We start from the raw sequence: 21,532 nt of genomic DNA on the forward strand, positions 1-21,532 counted from the left end.
CTGGGTATATCTTGGTAGCTTGTCCAGATGGCAACTTGACACAAACATCCAGATCGACAGACCACTTAACATAAGAGGTGCTCCCCTTGTACATGCTGGTGATGAATTTGTTCAAAACAAAAAAAAAAAAAAAAAAATGGTAAAAATTTGAAACAGTTTTAAAAGTGGGAAGAACAGAAATGATCTCCTAATTGTGTCAAAAATGGCAGGACAAGAAAAAAAAAAAAAAAAAAAAAGACGCCTACATGCATTTTAGGCCTATAGGGTTGTTCTGCATCGTGATAGAAAAAATTATGTCATTTTGATGATATTAAAAAAAGATCAAAAGGATTTTTCAGCCCATTATGTAATGTCGGTTTGGCTAGAAAGGCTCTTTATTCTGATTTTTTTTTTTTTTTTATTTCCTACCGCTACGCTCTCTTGCTGATTTTGTGTACATTTTATTACTGCATTGGGGATTATTACCTCTTTTTAATTTCAAGATAAAAGAGTGGAAGAAACTTTTTTTTTTTTATTTTTTCCTTTGTGTAACTTGTATAGTTTACGCTATTTTGTCTGTTCTTGTGTAACTCGTTTATTAAACTTTTCATTTTAATCACTCCAAGTTTGGCGTCCACCATTTCCTCCCACAGTAGTTTGCCACGTCTCAACTTCCTCCCAACAGCCCCCCCCCAAAGTATTGTTATTTCCTGCGTTTTTTTTTTCCAGCGAATTAGTTCCCTTCCATTCTACATTTGCCCTTTCTCCTTATTAATCATGATGCTGACGATGGAGATGTTCGTCTTTCTCTTGGCGATCGCCCTGATGCTTTACCTTTATCCTGGAGGTAAGCCTTTCCCCAGACAATATACACATGCTAGTATATTAACATTTAAATATGTCCTCGTATGCATATTTTCCGTTTGTACTTTAAACGTGGATAGATACGAATGGTGACTGCCTTTTTGGAGGTTATTCATTTGGACTCCCTTTTTTTTTTTTTTTTTTTTAACCTTGTTCCAGATTACATGTCATCATCTGACACCATCGGAGGTTAATCTAATAAAAAAAAAAAAATAATAAATAAATAATTCCAAAGGGATTAAAGAGAGGCCATGTAGAATTGGCCAAATGGTACAGTTGCGGTTTTCATTTTTATATGTGTATTTCGGAAAAGAGGATGGGTGGTGATGGCCATACATGGGTATATGCATAGGCACATAAGTGGAAATATGAAAGTATATATGCCTCCATGCCCCTACAAATCACAGATGTGTATGCATATAAGCACTCCTGCACGTCAATGCGCCTATTTACTTTTGTATCCCCTTTCCCCCTGTTCAGCCTTTGAACCCTTAAGCAGCACCAGCCGATGTAAACTTAGGACGTGATGGCCTCTTACTGCGAATGCAGAAGAACTAACCGAACAATTTAATCTGTCTATTCGGCAAACTTCGCCTGGAGGCGCAAATTTTATTCTTTCTTTCATTCCATTTTTATCCCCTCCTCATCGCATTTTAAACCAAAGTCTCCAATTCCGAGAACTCTAGAAGGAAATGTACTTCATGTGGAAATGCAACAAAATGAAAAGAAGAAAAAGGGAAAAGTGGACAAAACTAAGCGTCCCATATTTATATAAATAGCTTCTCCAGATATGTAATTTTTTTTTTTTTTTTTTTTCCCCCCCCGGTATAGCAATTTTTGCGGAACGAAACCTCGCTTCTTCGGGTAGGACAGAACGAACTGTTCGAAAAATGAAACGAACAAATAAGTGCGCATCAGCATAGCGCGAGGATACTTTGCCTATCTTTTCTGTAAAAAGCACATACTCACACGTTTTTATCATTTCCCTCGAAACATGTAATTATAGAAAATTATTCTACGTCGAGCAGTGGAGGTAAGGAAGCTGAAAGGTCGACGCCTATGCGTTACGGCTTAGACGAGCACAAGTGTGTAATTAATTTAAGGGGGAAAAGGAAATGGCTAATGAGAATTTTTATGTATTCACATTTCCACCGCATCTTCATCGCACCCTCCCATGTGTTGACTATCTGATTCCTATCTTTTATCCATATTCGTGCCCTTTCTCCTGTAAAATCCGTTAAATTTGTCGTAGAAGAAAGTAACCCCAGAAAAAGAAAACAAACTCACAGAGGAACAAGTGAGCAAAGGAAAAAGCCAAAGAAAGACATAGATACAAATGATACACACAAAAATAATTTTTTTTACCTTTTTTTTTTTTATAAACTTTCCCCCCCTCCGAACACTTCATCAGAACGTTCCATCCACAGTAATCGAGCATGAGTTGTTGACAGTTTCCAACGAATAATATAAGGCCTCCTGGGCGTTTACAAAAAAAGAAAAAAATACAAAAGAACAAATTAATCACCCCTTGGTCCCTTTTTCCGACCATTTCAGTCGTCTTGCCGGAAGAACAACCCTTATCCACTGGAGCATGTAAGGACTTCAATAAAAAATCCTTATGTTCACTGTTAGCTGAATATATGCCAACAAATTCTACAATTTATTTTTCTCCTTTTTGCCTTTATTTTAGATACGAGCGCAGATGTACATGAAGAAGGTAGTCCAATGCATCGGAGGAAAAATAAAGAAAGAGACAAAATTATGCACTTTTTATTCCAAGTGAAAGTTTAAAAATGGGGGAAAAATGTAAAGAGCGTTTTCCACCTTGCTTACATTTCCCATTTTCCCTCTTCGAAACGAAAAACTTTAGAACCTAGAGCAACCACCAGTAGCCACTATGACAGATTCTTCAAGAAAAAAACTAAAAAATCAAAAGAATTAATTAACAATTACTTGGATAGTATATTAGACAGAGACGTGCTAACGTATTACGAACAAGATGCTGGAAGCATACACAGTCAGGTAAATATATGCATTTATTTATTTATTTATTTATTTATTTCCCTCCTCTTCTTTTTCCAATTGGGGGATAGACAACACAGCGTAAATTCCCTCTTTTCATGTGATGTGGCCCCCCTTTAAAACACAGGACATGAATGTCGAAAATTTCTCTGACGAGTTGTGTATACAAACGTACGTCATGTCCACACATCTAATGGTGCATGGTGATGAATTCCAAAGGGAAAATGCCTATATGAATGTATGCAGAGATTGCCATCAATTTTTCGAGAATACAAAGGAATGCCTAGATAATTCGATTAACATGTCCATAAAGAATGATAGCGAAGAGGAAACAGGTGGGAAAATAAATGCGAATGTATAACCCGTTGGGGAAATAACTTAAGTCTTTACCACGACATTTTTTTTTTTCCCTTTTTTTTTTATTTCCCCCTCACCCCCTTATTTGCGCAGTAATTAAAGTGCCCTTGTTAGGCCTGAAGTATGAGAAATCAGGTAAGTAAATAGAAAAAACTGAAGGCACAAATGTGGGCTCCTCCACAGGAGCAATACCAAGTCGATCACTTGTTTAATCTGCCGAGCGAGTGGTACTCCCCGGTACATTGTTTTCTTCATATTCTTTGATTGTTCCACTGCGTATGATTTAACGCTAGCACGTCATAGCATTAAATGGCTCCGCCTTATGTGTGTTCAACTCTCTCAGGAAAGGCAAACCAGTCCCTTGTCGTCAACTTCCCGGTGACATATATCCTGTCAAGGTTAACTTCAAGCTTAGTAGACATGGACTCATACGATTCAAAGAACTTATCATCAACCTGTGACATCTTGCGAAAGAAATTAGAAGGACAGATAAATAAAAAGTTATCCATGCTTCCAAACGAAATGAGTATTTTTTGGGACTACATTTCATCGTATCGTGATAATTTTCAGGATGAGATGCGTATTAAAGTAACGAATATGTCGAAGCCAATAAACAGTTGTGAAGAGCTTTTGAAGTCTTTAAAAAATATGAACAGCTTAACTTACTCCTTGGTAAACAAGTCTGGCAGGAAATACTTGGGAAACCAGAAAAATAAAAAAAGAATGGAAAGTTTTGTTTTCTCCATTTTCAATTTTAAGCATAGAGAATCTAATACAAATGTGCAGATTAAAAGTATATACGATTTTTCCTATGCCATTTTTGACATTATAGGAAGGATTAAAAAAATATACAATGAAGAAATGAGATTTTTTTTTTTAAAGGATTTGGAGACCCCTGAGTTGTTCTTCTTAAGAAATAATTTAAACATAAAAAACATGTGCTCCATAAATATAATTGCAACAATTTCTTGGTTTTTTAATCAAGTGAATATGGGAATATACAACAAGAACAAAACGGTTTTGGAATTATTTACGGAAAAATTTTCATCTGAAAATATTGAAAAGATAGTAAAAATGAAAAATATCAAGAAGAATGTGCCGAAAAAATACATCATGGACTTATGCTTTAAGACTATGACAGAGATGGTTGATATGGTTCGTTCGACCTTGCTTTCTTACCACGAGGAGAGTTTATCAAAACATGATGAAGAAATACATGAGAAGGAAGAAGAGCCAGATGAATCGTCTGATGGAGAGACAGTCAGAGCCCCAAGTCCAACTTTTTCACTATATGAAGACACACCCAGAACCCCAAGTTCATCTAATTCACCATATGAAGACACACCCAGAACCCCAAGTCCATCTAATTCACCATATGAAGACACACCCAGAACCCCAAGTCCATCTAATTCACCATATGAAGACACACCCAGAACCCCAAGTCCATCTAATTCACCATATGAAGACACACCCAGAACCCCAAGTCCATCTAATTCACCATATGAAGACACACCCAGAACCCCAAGTCCAACTTTTTCACCCCATGGAAATGACCCCCAAACATCTACCCACATACCAATGTCATATCTACCTGCGTCATTACCATTCCCAGTGGGATACGTACCCCACGCCTTCTCATCAACCTCATCTTTGTCCACATCACCACCCCCACATCGAAATGGGGTAAACAAAAAGTTTACCTTCTCCAACATAATTAAATACGCTGAGATGTCTCTTCTAAAGCAAAAGCTAAGTGAACTTCTAAACGACACATCAGAGCATGCCAGAAGTTACGAATCCCATGAAGATACACAGAGGTTACAGATGAACACTTGGGCGAGGGAAAATTTTATTTGTTTAATGAAATTTTTTTCAAGTAAGATGAATTCTCAACTCTCTGGATTACAAAATTCCTTCCTACAGAAGCTTACACTGGAGAATTATAAATTGTACACGATTATAAATAAACCAATTGATGATAGAGATCATATGTACTTTTGCACGATTCCCGGGGAGTACTTGATTTACAAAATAGTATCCTCGAAGTTTTTCTTCATGATTAACATTTACAAGTAAGACTGGCATGTCCAGGTGATTGTAGTGCTCTCGGGACAAGGGTCCTTTTTGCTTTTTTTTTTTTTTTCTGCTTCCCTTTTTTTGTAATCCTTGCCCTTTGCCTGTTAGTCGCATTTTTTTACGTTTCCGCATGATCTCCCCCCTGTCAAACTCAAACGCGTTTTTTAAAACTTCTTTTGTTTCCTTCCCACCTGAAAAACTTATATGTAAATTCACTTAGTGCACAAACGCACAGAAGCAATTGTCACTAGCGTATACCACAGGACTCATGCACTGCACATTCTGGTTCACCCAAATGTGTATTATATTACCACTTTACCGTGAAAACATGAAGGGAAAAGGGGTCGCTGCACATTCTTCCAGATGATTTCCCAAAGGTGAAGTGCACAAAAAAAAAAAGGAAAAAAAAAAAAAATAATAAAATAAATAAATAAAAGATAAAATAAAATAAGGAGGAACAATCCTTTTGGTAGCTCCTCTAAGAAGCTTTAAAATTTTCCGTAAATTTTTTCATCCTCCATGCTGGAAATATAAGGAAACGCGCACAGGAGAACAAAATTACCGCAACGCACATTTAGACGTGTGGACGTAAGCGCAAATGTATAGATTCACCCCCCACATCCGACATCAAGCATTATAAATTGTGTTTCTCCCCTCTCAATATAACGCCACGTGTGCACACCTTTTCTGTTTTCTTTTTTCGCACGCCAATATGCCCCCGCATTGGACCTTTTTAAATACGCTAAGGGGTTACTGCTGTTGCTGATTATGCAACACCTTCCGTGCCCATGCGCATGCGCATGGACGGTCGTCGTCCTTTTGTTGGGTGGTGTGTATTACTTCATTTGTTATTATCTAAGTCAAAGAAAAAAGGAACTTCTCAATTTGTTGCAAGAAAAGGGAAACATCGGCTTCATAATTGCACACCCAGATGATGAAATTATGTTTTTTTTTCCAACCATAAAATTACTATTTGATAAGAAAAAAAAAGAAGAGATTTTTCTTCTCTCTCTAACAAATGGGGATTTTTATGGCCAAGGAAAAATCCGAGAAAAGGAATTGTACCATGTTTGGTCCTACCTAGGGGGGGTCAAAAACAACTGCAAAGTTATGAATGACCCAGATATAAAGGACAGTTCGACCTTCTGGAATGAGCAACACCTTGTGGATATCCTAGCAGACTACTGCACGCAGCGTAACATAAGAAACGTAAGTTTTAGCCACCACACAAGAGGGAAGCACCAAAGTCCGAATGAAAGATTTACATGATATACATATGTGAGTGTATGTAAGAGCGGTTATTCGTGTTCTATCCCCCCCCTTTAGGTTCTAACATTTGACGGCTACGGAGTGTCTGGACACCCCAACCATATTAGCATCCATGGAAGTGCGCGGTAATGTTGACACTGAGATACATCTACACGTACCTTTCGGTATCATCCTCACTCCTGTACATGGAAACACACATGAGCGTTTCATTTTATGTCAAGTTTGTAACATTACCCATCCATGCAGAAGCATGAACAACTGGCCACTATTTATGTACAACTATGCTAGAGCATATTTTTACGCACACACAAAAAAGGAATTTCCACCTCCATATCTCTACTTTCAGATTGTTGTCCAAACGGATGGGCATAAAAGTGTTTACCCTAAATTCGACCCATTTGATAGTTAAATACTTGGGCATGTTTTCCCTACCCTTTCTCTTACACAAGAAGTAGATTTTTTTTTTTTTTTCAACATATGTTGGAGGAATTCGTTTCCCCTTGTCCTCACATGTTTGCCTATTCAAACATATCGCATTTCTCCTTAAATAATTTTTTTTTTTTTTTTTTTTTTTTTACATTTCCGTGTAGATTTCTGACGTTTCGGTTTAATCCCGTCTTACTGTTACGGTGAGAGCATTCAAAGGAATATGTATACGAAGAAAAGTGGGCCTTTTTACCAAGTTCATATTTTTCCTTGCCCCTTTTTTTTTTCCCCCCCTCTTCAGGTTGATGTACCTCTACAGGTCCCAGTTTGTGTATTACCGAATTTTATTTTGCCTGTTCTCTCAGTAAGCGCATGCCAAATGAGGAGCAGGGCATATGAAGCGGGTTGCTCCAGGGCAGTTGCAATGGGTTGCTTCCAAGTTGCTTCATGCAGGTCTTTTGGCAGTACATGTGTCCTGCCCCCTTCAAAGCAACCTTTGATGGCACTGCAAAAAAAAAAAAAAAAAAGCAAACACATTACACATGAATGCCTTTTGCCCACGTGTTCATGTAACTCCTTCGCAGGTACGCTTACTTTAACACCTTCCAATTGATCAGCTAAATATAATTTACATTTTAATTTTTTTAAATTAAAAAATTCGTAAGGGGATAAAGCTATATACATATGCGTATATATTCAAAATTGTTAGGTGGATTTACTTGTAAAAAAATGGGAGCGTGGTAGAATGCATACGCATAACGATTCGTCACGTATAAGCATATATAAGTTTATATATGCGTACACTTAGAAGAGCGTAACACGTACATATGCCTTCTCTACACACACATGTGTGTGCAGAATTGTATTTTTTTTTTTTTTTTTTTTTTTTTCCCATTAATTTTACACACAATGAATAACTGATGAAGTATCATAAAAATCAAATAAACACATGAATGCATATATGCATAGGTATATAATATATACATAATGAATTGTTAAAAAAAAAAAAAAATATATATATACCATTATATTTTGCATTTTAAAACGAAAAAAATGGGTAAAATGGGAAAAAAAAAAAAAAAAATGACAGCAGTGGGGTGTTAATAGAAGAGTATATGTAATAAAAAAAAAAAGAAAAAAAGATCATTTAAAAAAAATTGGCATTTATTTTCTTAAAAAAAGGGCACACGCGTGTGTACATGTTTACATACACACACATACGCATGCACGGATGCACAAATGTTCGCGCCTCTCTCCGAAAAACGGGGGGGGAGTGATTAAAAACTATAAACAGAGGAGCGCGCTAATATACACATAAATGCGGTTGCATACAGGTGTATATAAATGTGCAAGTACTACATACAAACGCAACACATGCTTAACAGGAATCTAACTGTGCAGGGGGTGTATACTCGAGATGCTCCCGTGAACGTTTTTCGAAAGGATATCTTAGCTAAAAGCAACATCACGTTCTCCTTCATATGGGTGGAAGTACCTCATACAGGTGTGGCACGCGTACGCACCCACGCACAATATTTACATTTAAGTAATAATGTACAAGTTTTCTTTCCTATAAAAAAAATAGAGGAAATAAAAAATAAGCGGAAATACCCTCAGGGGAAATAATATGTCTTCTCGTTCTGTAAGATTTGGCTAATCTGTATCACTCCCCTAGACAAGCTGCACACATTAATTTATTCCTTGTGTTGTGCCAAACATCCACATGGTGATAAAAAATGGATGCATATTTTTCATGCTTAACTAACCAATTGTTTGCCTTGTCAGTAAAAAAAAAAAAAAAAAAAAAAAAAAAAATCTTCCACAGTTATTTCTCCTAAATAACCTCTTCTCGTATTCCACAGGGGGGGTGGTACCGTAAAAAAGAAACAATGGTCTACTTCTATATTCAATTTATACTTCTTTATCAGGGGGGGGGTAGTAGTCACTTGAAGGATGAACTCCATCGGATGATTCCAGTTTAACGTGGTGTAAAAATATACTCGTCATTCGAGCTGGTTGGGTCTTTTCACCCTTAACGAAATATTTTCAGTATGTCATTTTTCTGTACGATCTTTATGATGGGTTTTTCCTTCACTTTGCTCTGCTTCATTTCGCCCCTCTACGCACAACTTTACACAAATGGATAAATATACAGTATACGAGAAATAACGACCGCGTCGCAATACTCCCCCCCTTGAGCTGGTTCAGTTCACCTCGGGAGGGAGCTTATCATTCTTGTTTCTCTCCGCACTCATGATAAAATTTTTGACATCATCTAACTTTAGGTGTTGCAAAATGTTTTCGCTATTGATGGTATTCATTTTGTTCATGTTTCCTTGAGGGACAGTTCTATTTGTGTTGTTTCTGTTGATGATGGACTCGCCCCGTATCTTATCTGCGTTGTTACTTTGGCTCCTTCTGCCTTCACTGTTTTTCGTGGTGCTGGTACTTGAGTTCTTCACATTCGTCATGTTTCTTGAGTTGCTGGGGCTTCTACCATTTACGGGGCTTCTACCATTTACGGGGCTTCTACCATTTACAGGGCTTCTACCATTTCCAGGACTTCTAGTATTACTAGGACTTCTAGTATTGCTAGGACTTTTGGAATTTCCTGGGCTTCTGATATTACTAGCACTTTTGCTCATTCCGGGGCTTTTGGAATTGCTGGCGCTTTTCACCATGATGGGACGCTTTACATTACTGAGACCCTTAGCAGTAGCGCTTCCACCCGCACCATTCTTCGCGTTGCCCATGCTGTTTTTCTCCCCACTAGCACTGGAACTGTTGCTCGGCTTTTTCCTGCGGTAGAGAATATACTCCTGGACCTTGTTATTGCCGCAGGCATCGGAAGAGCTGGTAATTTTTTTTATGTCATAATCCACATTTCCTTCCACAGCAGAGGGGGTGACTCGCTGGTATGCTGGTTCGCTTCTCTTAAAGTGAAAATTATTTCTTGAGTCCATGTTAACGGAGGTGCTTCTCTCGGGATTGGGTTCATGCCTATCAGCCTGCATCATTTTTTTTTTCATCAAATTTGTGTTGGCACAGAGGTTTAGTAATTTCTTTTCTATATCTTCACATTTCATATTCTTATCAATATTAAAAATGTCAACATTGAAATCGTTAATGGAGGCAAAGTTGCTACTGTTGTTATGGTGACGATGTCTACTAAATTCATCTGCCTTCTCGATAGTCTTCATCGAATGGGAACGGGAGGAGGTTGTCATTTCTTTGATGTTTGGACTTGGGCTGTTAGAAGTACTGGAACCTTTATTCGTGAACATACAATATTTGGTATTCTTCTCAAACAAATTTTTATACAACTCGGGGTTAAAATTTATTTTATTTTCGTGATTTGCATTGCTATTACTGCTCATGCGGGATTTCGCATAAGCCACATCAGCTACCATTTTATCCCCCGGAATAGCCTTTTCCAAGAAGGTGCTATTCTTTAGTGAGCTCTTCATCTTATTTAGATAATTCTGAATTATTGATTTTTCTAAATCACTTTGGTTCATCTTCCTATTCTTATCAATACATTTGAGTAGGTCTATGTCGGCTACTCCCCCTGTTCCGCCTCCATTACCACCTTCTACAAATGTGTTATTAATTAATTTTTTTTTTGTAACTCTCAGAAATTCTTTTGCTTTAAGTAAAAAATCGTCATTAAATGAGTCTCTAATAAAATTGGCGTTGCGAATATCTTTAATTAATTTTTCATGAAATGGATTCATTAGATAATTTAGTTTTTTCATATTATTTGCATTTTCATTTTGTGCGTTACTTATGTTTGTTGATTCTTCTTCATTGTCATCATTCTCATTCATTTTCTTTTTCTTTATCTTTTTGATGGTATTTCTTACACATTTTTTTCTCTTCCCGGTGATGGATGATAATTCGTCGTTTATTCTTTCCCTCATTTCATCCGTTATGTCACTTCTTATTTCTATAATATCCTTCGTATCCGAGCCGTCGGAGTTGATAATTAATGGTTGGTTGTATAGAAAATGTTTGAGGTTTGATTTTAACATGGAGCTGCCTCCAATGTTGGGGTTATCCTCATTCTTGTCATCATCCATTTTTCCTGAAGAGTTAAACCCCCCGATCCCACTACTGCTATTGCCCCGTCTAGATTCTTTCTCCCTTCTGGGAACCTTTTTCTTTGATGATATTAACATATCCCACTTCATCTCTCGAATGCAATCCTCCAGAATTTCATCTGCCTTATCTTGGAAGTGACTATATAAACTTTTAAATTTAAAAATGGACATATTTCTATACTCCTCCTCTGTATGCTCATCCTCTATTTTTCTCTTATTTAACAATTCGATAAGTTGTTTTAATTTTTCTCGTTTATCTTCATATTCTTGTTTTTCTTCCTCCGTTAATTTATCACAGTGTTTTCTAAAGTGCGCTAATTTTCCCAACTGCACCGTACCACACTTGGAACATACAGCTCGTAAAAATCGTCTTGCCTTCCCCTTCGAATTGGCATCGTTATTATTGTTTGGTGTACCCCCACTTTGCTGATTATTCTCTCCCTTCACATCACTGCCATTGTTATCTGACGACAGGATGGTGCTCATCATGAACTTCACATTTTCATTGGACCCTTGGTTAAAATGTTCCTCTCCCATCATACCTGTCGTGCTGTTTAGCTTCTTCTCCTGGACGTTCTCTTCCTCCTCCTCATTGTTCTTACTTTCGCCTTCCTCAAAACGGGTACTGTGTGTAAAATCCTGTTGCTGCTTCTGATCTGCTTCAAATTTTATCATTTTTCTGCTCAACATGTTATCACTGGAATTTCCCTTCATGGCACTATCTCCATGATTCTCATATTTACCAGTGGTGTCTTCATCTCCGCTTGTCACTATGCTCTTGGCTCCTTTAAAGTTGAATGAATTTGTGTCATGAAGATCGTAGCCTTTCTTACTGTCCTCCTTGTTTGAAGTATTTGTCATGGCAGGGGATGAACCTTGCGGTAAAAATAGGGTTCCCCTCTCCGCATCTTCTTCATTTTCCTCCTCCTTCATCGCAACATTGTTTGATGCCTCCTTTTCGTCATGGTTCTGTTCGGCTTTCTCCTTAAATTGAACAGAAAAAGGAGAGGAGGAATCTTTACCACTTAGAGCAATTCCTTTGTCAGAAGTGCTACACCCAGAGTTGGGGGCATCCTTATTATTATGGGCCGAGTGGTTAAAAGAGGAGTTGGCGTAAAAGTAGGATTTATCCAATTCCAATGGGTAGCAACACTGTCCTGGGTACTTATAATTTGCATGACAAGGAAGTTTACAATTTTCACATAGGACAAGAAGCTTATGAGGCAATTTTGTATGTAAAAATGTAGTAGACTTTTTTCTGTTCATTTCCTTGTTATCATCTTCAATACCTTTTTGTTTAAGCACCTTTGCATGCTCAATTCGGTTAATTAATTCTTTAACAAAATTTACAGGAAATAAATTTTCATATGAACTTCTCAGTTGAGATTCATATTTCTGATCCAGCGCATCTATTCTCTTTCTATTTTCTATGATGAATTTATCTCTTTCCATTTGTTGCGCCCTCTTTCTTTTCTTCGCTTCTAACTCTTCTTGTTTGCTATCATGCAGTTGGCTTCTCAATTCTTTCTGTAACTGTTTCTCATTTTCTCTTTCCTCCTTGGTCATCTTTCTTCTCTTCTTCTGCTCCTCCACCGCTTTACATTTCGAACACAAGAAGCACACCCAATTTTGCGGCGTGAAGTTTACTCCCCTCTGCCGTAAATTGTGATAATACTCCTCACCAACATAATAGCGCACATAATCTGGAGGAAAGCAATTATAACAGAAACTTGTTGGACAGGTGGCACAATGGATTAGTAAGTTACCACACTGTGATGATTTTCTAAAACATAAGCAACACTCATGCCAACTGCATGTCCATGTTTTCTTCACATTTTCATCTTTAATTCCTTCACATAACTTATGATATGTTTTGGGGCATCGGAAACAGTTAATCATATCTCCGTAGTCAATTTCGATGTCGTTACCGTTTCGATCCTTCACCACTGCCTTGTGATTTTTGGTGTTATTACAAATGAAGCATCTGTATTCATGCTTGATTTGTTTCACTTCTTGTTTTCTACCCCAGTATTCTGGTGTATACATATTCTGTGGTTTTTTTCTTTCCCTTACAGATCTCCATAAGGTCGTGTCGGAAGCTCCCGTCCCTCCTGTAGCATTGCCACCAGTACTTGTTCCATTTATATTGCTCGAACTGTATTGCGAATTGATGTTTTCTCCTGCTCCAATACCATTTCCTTCACCATTGCCATCTTTTAACAGACCACCCTTGGCTTTGGTGGCCCCACCAGTGAGGTATACCTGATCCCCTCCTTCTCCATAAAGGAGACTATGATCATTCATGTTATTAACATTGTTAAGTCTCATGTCAGATTCTTCGGCCTCATCTAACATAACTTCATCTATGTCAATTCCATTTTCATCATCATTATCATCGTCATCATCGTCGTCAACCTCACTGTCTTCTCCATTTCCACCACCCCTACCTTTCTGTACACATATATTTCCATCTCCTGTTTCGTCTCCTCTATTATTATTTACTTCCTGCTCTATGGTAGTTTTTTCCTCTTTCTCCAAATCCACTCCGTTGATAATGGGTAGTTTTCTTCTTCCCCTCTCTATGAAAAATTCGAGTGCGTAATTGCTTGTGTTTTCTACATGCATATTTTGTATGGCTGCCTTCCCATGCAACATTAACTTCCTAATTTCATCTGAGGACAGTTTCTCTTCAAAATTGTCAAGCATATCTTCATCGTCTTGTGTTTGAACAACAAGCTTATCTAACTTCAATTTCTGTTCTCTTCTAAATGCCATTCTTTCTTCCACAGTCCATTCTGTCATGAGCTTCCACACGTTCACTTCCCTCTTTTGGCCAATACGGTGGGCTCTATCAATTGCTTGCAGATCAATAAAAGGGTTCCAATCCTCGTCATACATAATTACGTGGTTAGCGGCTGTCAAATTAATTCCCAATCCTCCTGCTCTAGTGCTAATTAGGTAAATAAAGTAAATGCTATCATTCAGGTTAAATTCCCTAATGTCTAACTCCCTTATCAGTTTGTTTGTCGACCCATCTAGTCGCATATACTTCCAACATCTGTACTTACAGTACTCTTCCAGCTCGTCTAGTACCAACTGGAACTGGGTAAAAATAAGCACCTTGTGCATTTTGATTTCTCCTTTATTGGAATTGTCTTCTGCTCCATTGTTCTCCTTTCCGTCATTAGAAGATAAGTTCTTTTGGTTTTTATCCTTTGGGTTCACTTCTCCTCCATTCGCTGCGTTCTGCTGCTCTACCTCTTCTTTTACTGTCCCTTCCTCTTTCTTCGGGATCAGTCCATCCGTACTTTTCGCCTCCTCGTCATCCTGTTCCTCCTTTTTTACTTCTTCCTGGTCGATCCTCTTAGAATCGCCCTTATCAGACACCTTCGTCGACTGCTCGTTCGATTTATCCAAACTGCTTGATGAATCATTCTTCTGCGTTTTAAAGAACTCCTTTATGTTAATCATTTTGCAATTTTTCCCGAGGGTGACAATATTTTTCTCTTTATCATTCGTGTCGTCCTTCGTGTCGTCCTTCGGTTCGTCCTTCACTTCGTCCTTCACTTCTTCCTTCACTTCTTCCTTCACTTCGGCACCGGGCTGAATTGCGCCGCTATCCGCTTTACCTTCATCGCCCTCGTGTTCCTCCTGTGCTTCATCCTTATCCTCGTCCGAGTCCTCCTCATCTTCCACCTCCTCGTTGCTATCGAACAGAGTGTTACTGCTTTCTTTTGTGTTTCCCTTATGGTTGTCTCTATTCTTTGCACTCTTACTATCCTCGTCCTCTTCGTCGTCCTTATCATCATCATTTCCCTCATCTTCGTTCTCTACATCTTCTTCATCCTTGTTTTCATCGTCTCCGTTATTCTGCTCATCTTCGTCATCGTTCTCCTCCTCATCTTCGCTATGATTTTCCTTTCCTTCCTTGTCCCCATCCCCACCATCACTACCATCATCAGCAGCAGGGGCATCGTCTTCCTCCTCATCGGTGTCGTCACTGGACAGATTATTCTGATGATAGCCGCTTTTTCTCTTTGTACCCCGTTGGCCAGAATTTCCACGGTAGTTGGAATCGGACAGATCATAAGAGTGATTGCCATGTTTCAAAATCTTGGTCCTCCTTCCAATGGATTTCCCACCCCCATTGGCTACATTATTCTTGATAATTTCTTGGACCTTATCATAGATGCACCTTTTTTTTTTATAAGGGCATTCATTATCAATAGGCACAGTGTGCATGAAGCTTTTAAGCATATCTTCGTTTTCGGATGTAGGTTTCAAATCAAATTTACCCTGATTGAAAATTTCCATAAACATGGGGCTATTTTCCAGAGCTTCTAACTTTTTAAATTTTCCGGAATGTTCTCTCTTTTTTTTTTGTGCGTTATTTTGTTCTTGAATTTTATGGTACCTATAAGCAGCTACTTCCTTCTTGTGCTTGTCAAAACTGGACGAGTAGTTCTTAACATATTTACAATTTTCGTAATGCAGTTGGCACAATAGCTTGTCGATGAAGATAAGCTTGGACGAAGACTCGATGTGTTCCTCTCCAGATATGTGCTTCAACTTTAATGCATCATTTTTTACTTGCTCTTTTATATCTTCACTTTCTTCTTCAAAGAAAGCAAAAAGTTTTTCCATTTGGGATGGTCGACTAACTATTCCTTTGGGATGACCACATATAATTCTCATTTTTATGACCAACCCAAGTAATTTCTTTACACTAACTTTTTCCTCCACCATGGATCGAATGTCCAGGAGCCTCTTATACCAATGAGCAGAGAGAGTACCCAAGGGTAACCACACATCATGGAAAATTTTCCTCGGCAATGTGATAGCCTGTTCTTTTAATCTTCTGAGCATAATTTTATCTAAAAGACATCGTATGGATTTTAAATCCTCCTCTTTAATAGCAGATTTCAGATCAATATTTCCTATGTTGACATTAAGTTTGGTCCCACTTCCGGCTCCATTTCCATTTTGACTACTTCTATCATCCTTATTATTTTTATTCTTGGTGTTGTTATTACCTTTTTGATTGTTGCTTCCACTGCCACTGTGACTACTACCCGTGGTAGTGCTGTTCTGCGATGCATTCATAAATGCCTGCTCGATAATTTCGGAATTTTTAAATATATCTGGAAACATAAAATTGATGAGAGTAAAGAGCTCCGCTGAATTGTTCTGTAACGGAGTCCCCGTGAGCAACAACCTCATGTTGCCCACGACTCTATCCATAGAATGACGGATAGCTCCACTTTGATTTTTTATCCTGTGGGCTTCATCCAGAACTATACATTGCCACTTGGGAATTGTTTCTACGAAGAACTCCTCCTCATTTTTTACCGTTTCGTAGGTAGTTACATATAAATCGTATAGCCCCTTCTCGGCTAATCGATCTTCCTTCGCATGAGTTCTTTCATTTTTAGAACCACATATTTTGATACATGTAAGATGTGGAGTAAATCTATGAATCTCCCTGAGCCAATTACCGACAGTGGATAAAGGTACGACGATCAAATGAGGACCATCGATTTTGTTACATTTTAAATAGGACAGAAAACACAATGTTTGTATCGTTTTTCCAAGTCCCATTTCATCTGCTAGGATAGCTCCTCCTGTGAGGAACGACTTCAATAACCATTCCACACCATCTTCCTGATGAGGCTTTAACTGTACATTATCTACCAGAGGTCGTCGCTCGATTTTTCTTCCATTCGGATAGTAAACACTTAAAAATACAGACTCGATAAATTTGCATGCATTTTCATTTGCTTCATCTTCTAGGGATGAAATATATTCATCGAACTCTTTCGAATCCATATCTACATCCCTTTTTGAATTATTCCCGTGATGATAATTTTTATCCCAGTCATTGTGTTTCCCTCCTTTTCTCCCTCCACTGGTGTGGCTACTATTATGACTGCTCCTAGAATTGTAAAAATCATTTTTAAACGTTTTGGTAAGGTTTGCAAAAACACGAGGGTTTACAAAAGGTTGTAAATCTTTTCTATGTGCTAGAAGAAATCGATTTCGATACTTTATGATTTTCGATCTCCAAAAGCTTAGTTCTTTTTGCCTTTTTTTCATAATTTCTTGAATTTCATTTTTGGTCCACCTCTTGTGTCCCTGGTTTAGTAAGGGGTCTTCATTCTTGCAACATGGACATTCCCATTGATCTGATATATTATCAAAATCTAGATCGGGTAGACATGTTGGATGAAATGAATTTGGACAAAAATCACAGCCAAGTAATTTGCCCGGTCTCTGACATACATAACATGTGGATGAATTCACATGCTCTCCATTCATATTATCAATGGCAAATCCTTTCCGCATCCTCCTCACATCGAGATTTTTATGTTCCTCCGGCTTACATACTGGGCAGAACCATTTTTCTGATTCAGGTTCTGCCTGAAGACCTAAACATGTAACATGATAGCTATTCGGACATCCATCACATAATAATAGAACTAGGTTGGACGATTTTTCTCGACATATTTTGCATCTATCTTCATTTTCAGGTATATCATCTTCCTCATTCATGCACTGGTAACAAAGGTAATTTTTTACATCCCTCAAAGTTTCGTTGTCAATTAAGCCTTCTGCCTGTAGGCACTCCTTGTGAAACCTTTTCTTACATTGCTTACATTGGATGCATTCGTCCCCATCTTCAAAGTTTTCACGACAGAGTGTACACCATGTTTTTCTTATTCTCATTTTAATTGTCGGGGTGTAAGCACGTCCCTTGGGACATATATATATATATATATATATGTAAGCACACGTGCAGGTGCACGTCCAGGTGTATGTGCTTGCGCGTTTGTATGTGTATATACTTACACGTATGCGTGTGCGGTGAATGGAACAACCTTATATCTCTGTCTTTAAACGAATGCGCACGAGCAGTTCCTAACTACGTAACACATATGTGTAACGCTGCTTACACGCGCGCTATGCACGTTCGATCCTTATACGTTCTGCTCGTGCGCGTACTACTCTCAATGAACACCATGCGCGCCGCACATGCACATATATATGTCCTCTACCTCGTAAGCTCTATGTTCAGTATGTGAATATAATAATTCATTTAAGGTACATATAGATGAAGGGAGAAGTGTTTCGTGAAGCACGAAACATGGGCGGGGTCGGGCAAGTGTGCGCCTCGTGCAGAAGACGGGGACGCCCAATGGGCATGCACTAAATGTATGTATGGCTATATATGCAGAGAGTCTTGGCGTACAAAGGTACTCTGGGCACTCTGTTCGCAAGTAAATCTGCACGAATATGCGTAGGAGTACGCATACACACGTCAGTATGGACGGGTCTTGCGCACACTACACGAATTGTAAGGCATCAAGGGGATGCGAGAAATGCGGCTTCTTAAAAGTTTAGAAAAGAAATATACATATACACATGAATATATGCGCATGTACACACATATACATATATAAATACGCTCGTGTACATATTTCACACGCTTGCGCAATGCGTTCGTGCACGCTCAACCTTTTTTTTTTTTTTTTTTTTTTTTTTAATTTCCAAAAAAAAAAAAAAAAAGCATGAATTGAAAAGGGGGCGAAATGTGAGCACATGCGCCTATGGAGCACAGTATGTATACGTAATGGGGTACAAGTAACCTCACTGCATACATATATGCGATGGCGGTATGAACGGACGCACGTGTTGTACACGTACGATAAGGTTGGTCATACGTTCGCGAGTGATGTACTCTTTTCACCCATTTAGCTGAATTTTATTTTTGACTACATAAACTTTGCATTTTATGATGTAATGTTATGTATGATAAATACGCTTATATTTTTGTATGATTGTACGAAAGAACGAACGTACGTAGTATGTATGAACGTGCGTACGCTGGCAAAGTTTATGCAATTGTAAAGAAAAAAAAAAAAATAAAAATAATAAATAACACGAAATAGAAAGAAGGAAAATAAACAAAAATGTTACTCGCATATGTACTCATACAAACGCATAAATTGTAAATATCATACAATATATACATATATAACGATTAAAAAAAAAAAAAAAAAAAAAGTTTCATCTACATGCACTTTTGTCATAATTATCTCGCATGTATTGAATGTACGCAAAAACGTACGCCGCGCTTTGGAGGAATTGTAAAAAAAAAAAAAAAAATTACTTAAAACGTGTATCAGGTGAAAGGGGAGAACCGATCAGCGTGCTAACCATCAACATATTACATATGCGTATTCACCCAGCCTGTACGCACTACGCACATAGTAACATGGGCAGCACGTATTTTATGCATATACCTAGATAATTTGAACAATTGTCCTTGGGTGTTGCCTCGCATGGGGATGTATACATATATATAATAAGCATATGTATACATGCGCAACCTCATGTAAAGTGGAAATGGAAATGGGCGCTAAAAAGTTGCGCGCATGCAAGAGTTAGGTATGCCGAAAGGAAAAAAAAAAAAAATACATACACGGGGCGAGGCATATGCATATATCTATATTATATATGTATGATGGTACATACGATATAGTTACCTCCGTTCAATGGCTACTACTTCTTATAGAAAAGATGATGGCAGGATCGGGTTTGCAAGAATAAACACCTCAAGTGCATAAACACATTCCGGAGAAGCGAAAAATTTTACATGACAAAAGGGTACATATATACGTATGCATACTTACGCATGGGTACCTATGCACGTACGCATGTATGTCGCTCCCTTGAACTACCACACATGTATAGAAGGAAGTGAATGAACACATAAAATATGTGTCACATGTAAGTATGCATAAAGTAGGCAAACCATACGCCTAAAGTTCGCTTACAATGTATGTGCATATGTATATGCGTATGGATGTATACACTCTCGCACGACAAAGTGCATATGCACATAAATCTATGAAAAACGTGATGCAGCTATTCAACCTATATATATATATAACCTTCGCGCATAGCTTTCTCATTTACATAAAAACTGCATACGGAAGTTGCGTTGCGTGAACTGTGCGATAAGGCATTCACGTCATGCGCACGGTTCTGATGTTTTTACACGTATGAGTGAATTCCCTACAGTACGTGTAAGTGAGCTAAACATGGCACAGCACGTATACATACGAACATTTAATATATATGTACACATGCCATCCGCGTTTCTTCCCTTACGTGTACACAAGGGTATTGTGTTAGTTTTAATTGAAAGAAAAATGGTAATGATGTGAAAGTGTATGAACGAATTGGGAAAAAAAAAAAAAAATTAAAAAAAATAAAACTCAATGAAAAATAAAATAAAAGAAAATAAGCAAAGGGAGAAAAAGAGAAAAATGTTATTTATGAAAATTAAAAAAAAAAAAAATAATAATAATTGGAGTAAAATGGATCGTGAACTTGTGTGCGCACAGAATTTTGCCAAAGGAGAAAAAAAAAAAAAAAAAAAAAAAAAAGGGAAGCGCGAATGAAAAGCAAAAAGAAAAAGCAAGATAAACGGCAAATTGATGGCGACGTGAATTACGAAGTACTCGGAGAAACAGAAAAAGGCAAAATGGAAAAGGTAAATGTAGTGATTTATAATTTACGAATTATGAATTCCTAAATTCAATGAATCGTGAACTCACTATCGTTGCTATATTTTGGGGATGTGAACTGCAGGAAATGCAATCGTTCAAACTGGTTAACTCGTTATTTTGTATGCATATGCAGGAATGCGTGTATTTTAATGTGGGGGGAAAGGCTGCACGCGTTTAGGTTACATATAATATACGCATAAGCATATATATGTTTATATATATGCGTACACACGGGCGACGCGCATACTTCTGTATCCCAAGGTGACTCCTTCATGCGAACTGCTGTGCAGTAGGGGGAGGCTTTTAAAATTTTGTATTATCGAAACGCATATACGTGCTGCGATAACCATGAAGATGCACTATGTGTTATGAACTTCTATGTACACGCATACGCAAATATGTACAGTACACGAATATGCAAATATGTACAGTACACGAATACGCATATATGTACAGTACACGAATATGCAAATATGTACAGTACACAAATATGCAAATATGTACAGTACACGAATACGCATATATGTACAGTACACGAATACGCATATATGTACAGTACACTTCTAGGTATTAATGTACACTTCCTTTGAATGCCCATTCGTACATGCACGTATCAGCATATAAAACTACACCGCGTATAAATATGAGCAGGCACATCAACAGAGAGAAATGACTGTGCTCATATTTTTACTTCAAAACTTTCTGTGTAAAAGCTTTACGAGGTTCCTCACTTAGCTCTTTTAAAAATTTCTCCATTTTTACAAGTGAGCCTCTATTTAACAAAGGGAGATTTATGTACCTTAATTAACAAAACTAAATGAAATCAGATGGCACGATAAAAATTTTATAAGCAAAAATAAAAGAACA

The 21,532-nt window shown here is 37.8% G+C and overlaps 3 protein-coding genes across 3 annotated transcripts; 2 read left to right on the plus strand and 1 right to left on the minus strand.

Annotated features, from left to right (window-relative positions):
- Positions 1-756: 756 nt before the first annotated feature.
- Positions 757-5,298, plus strand: PKNH_1125400 (conserved Plasmodium protein, unknown function; the record flags this gene model as incomplete). Its single annotated transcript, XM_039114138.1, has 11 exons — positions 757-826; positions 1,003-1,032; positions 1,324-1,353; positions 1,508-1,537; positions 1,802-1,876; positions 2,398-2,436; positions 2,534-2,560; positions 2,714-2,865; positions 2,993-3,200; positions 3,316-3,357; positions 3,566-5,298. 11 exons carry the CDS (start codon positions 757-759, stop codon positions 5,296-5,298), a joined length of 2,436 nt encoding a protein of 811 aa, XP_038969758.1.
- Positions 5,299-6,066: 768 nt separating this feature from the next.
- On the plus strand, positions 6,067-7,614 carry PKNH_1125500 (N-acetylglucosaminyl-phosphatidylinositol de-N-acetylase, putative; the record flags this gene model as incomplete). The annotated part of the gene is made up of 6 exons (XM_039114139.1): positions 6,067-6,507; positions 6,625-6,692; positions 6,914-7,018; positions 7,158-7,196; positions 7,295-7,357; positions 7,578-7,614. 6 exons carry the CDS (start codon positions 6,067-6,069, stop codon positions 7,612-7,614), a joined length of 753 nt encoding a protein of 250 aa, XP_038969759.1.
- Positions 7,615-9,197: 1,583 nt separating this feature from the next.
- Positions 9,198-17,816, minus strand: PKNH_1125600 (SNF2 helicase, putative; the record flags this gene model as incomplete). The annotated part of the gene is made up of 1 exon (XM_002261395.1): positions 9,198-17,816. The coding sequence occupies one exon, from the start codon at positions 17,814-17,816 to the stop codon at positions 9,198-9,200; it is 8,619 nt and encodes a 2,872-aa protein (XP_002261431.1).
- Between the last annotated feature and the right edge of the window lie 3,716 nt (positions 17,817-21,532).

Source organism: Plasmodium knowlesi (assembly GCF_000006355.2).
Source record: "Plasmodium knowlesi strain H genome assembly, chromosome: 11".
NCBI classification, from domain to species: Eukaryota; Apicomplexa; class Aconoidasida; order Haemosporida; family Plasmodiidae; genus Plasmodium; species Plasmodium knowlesi.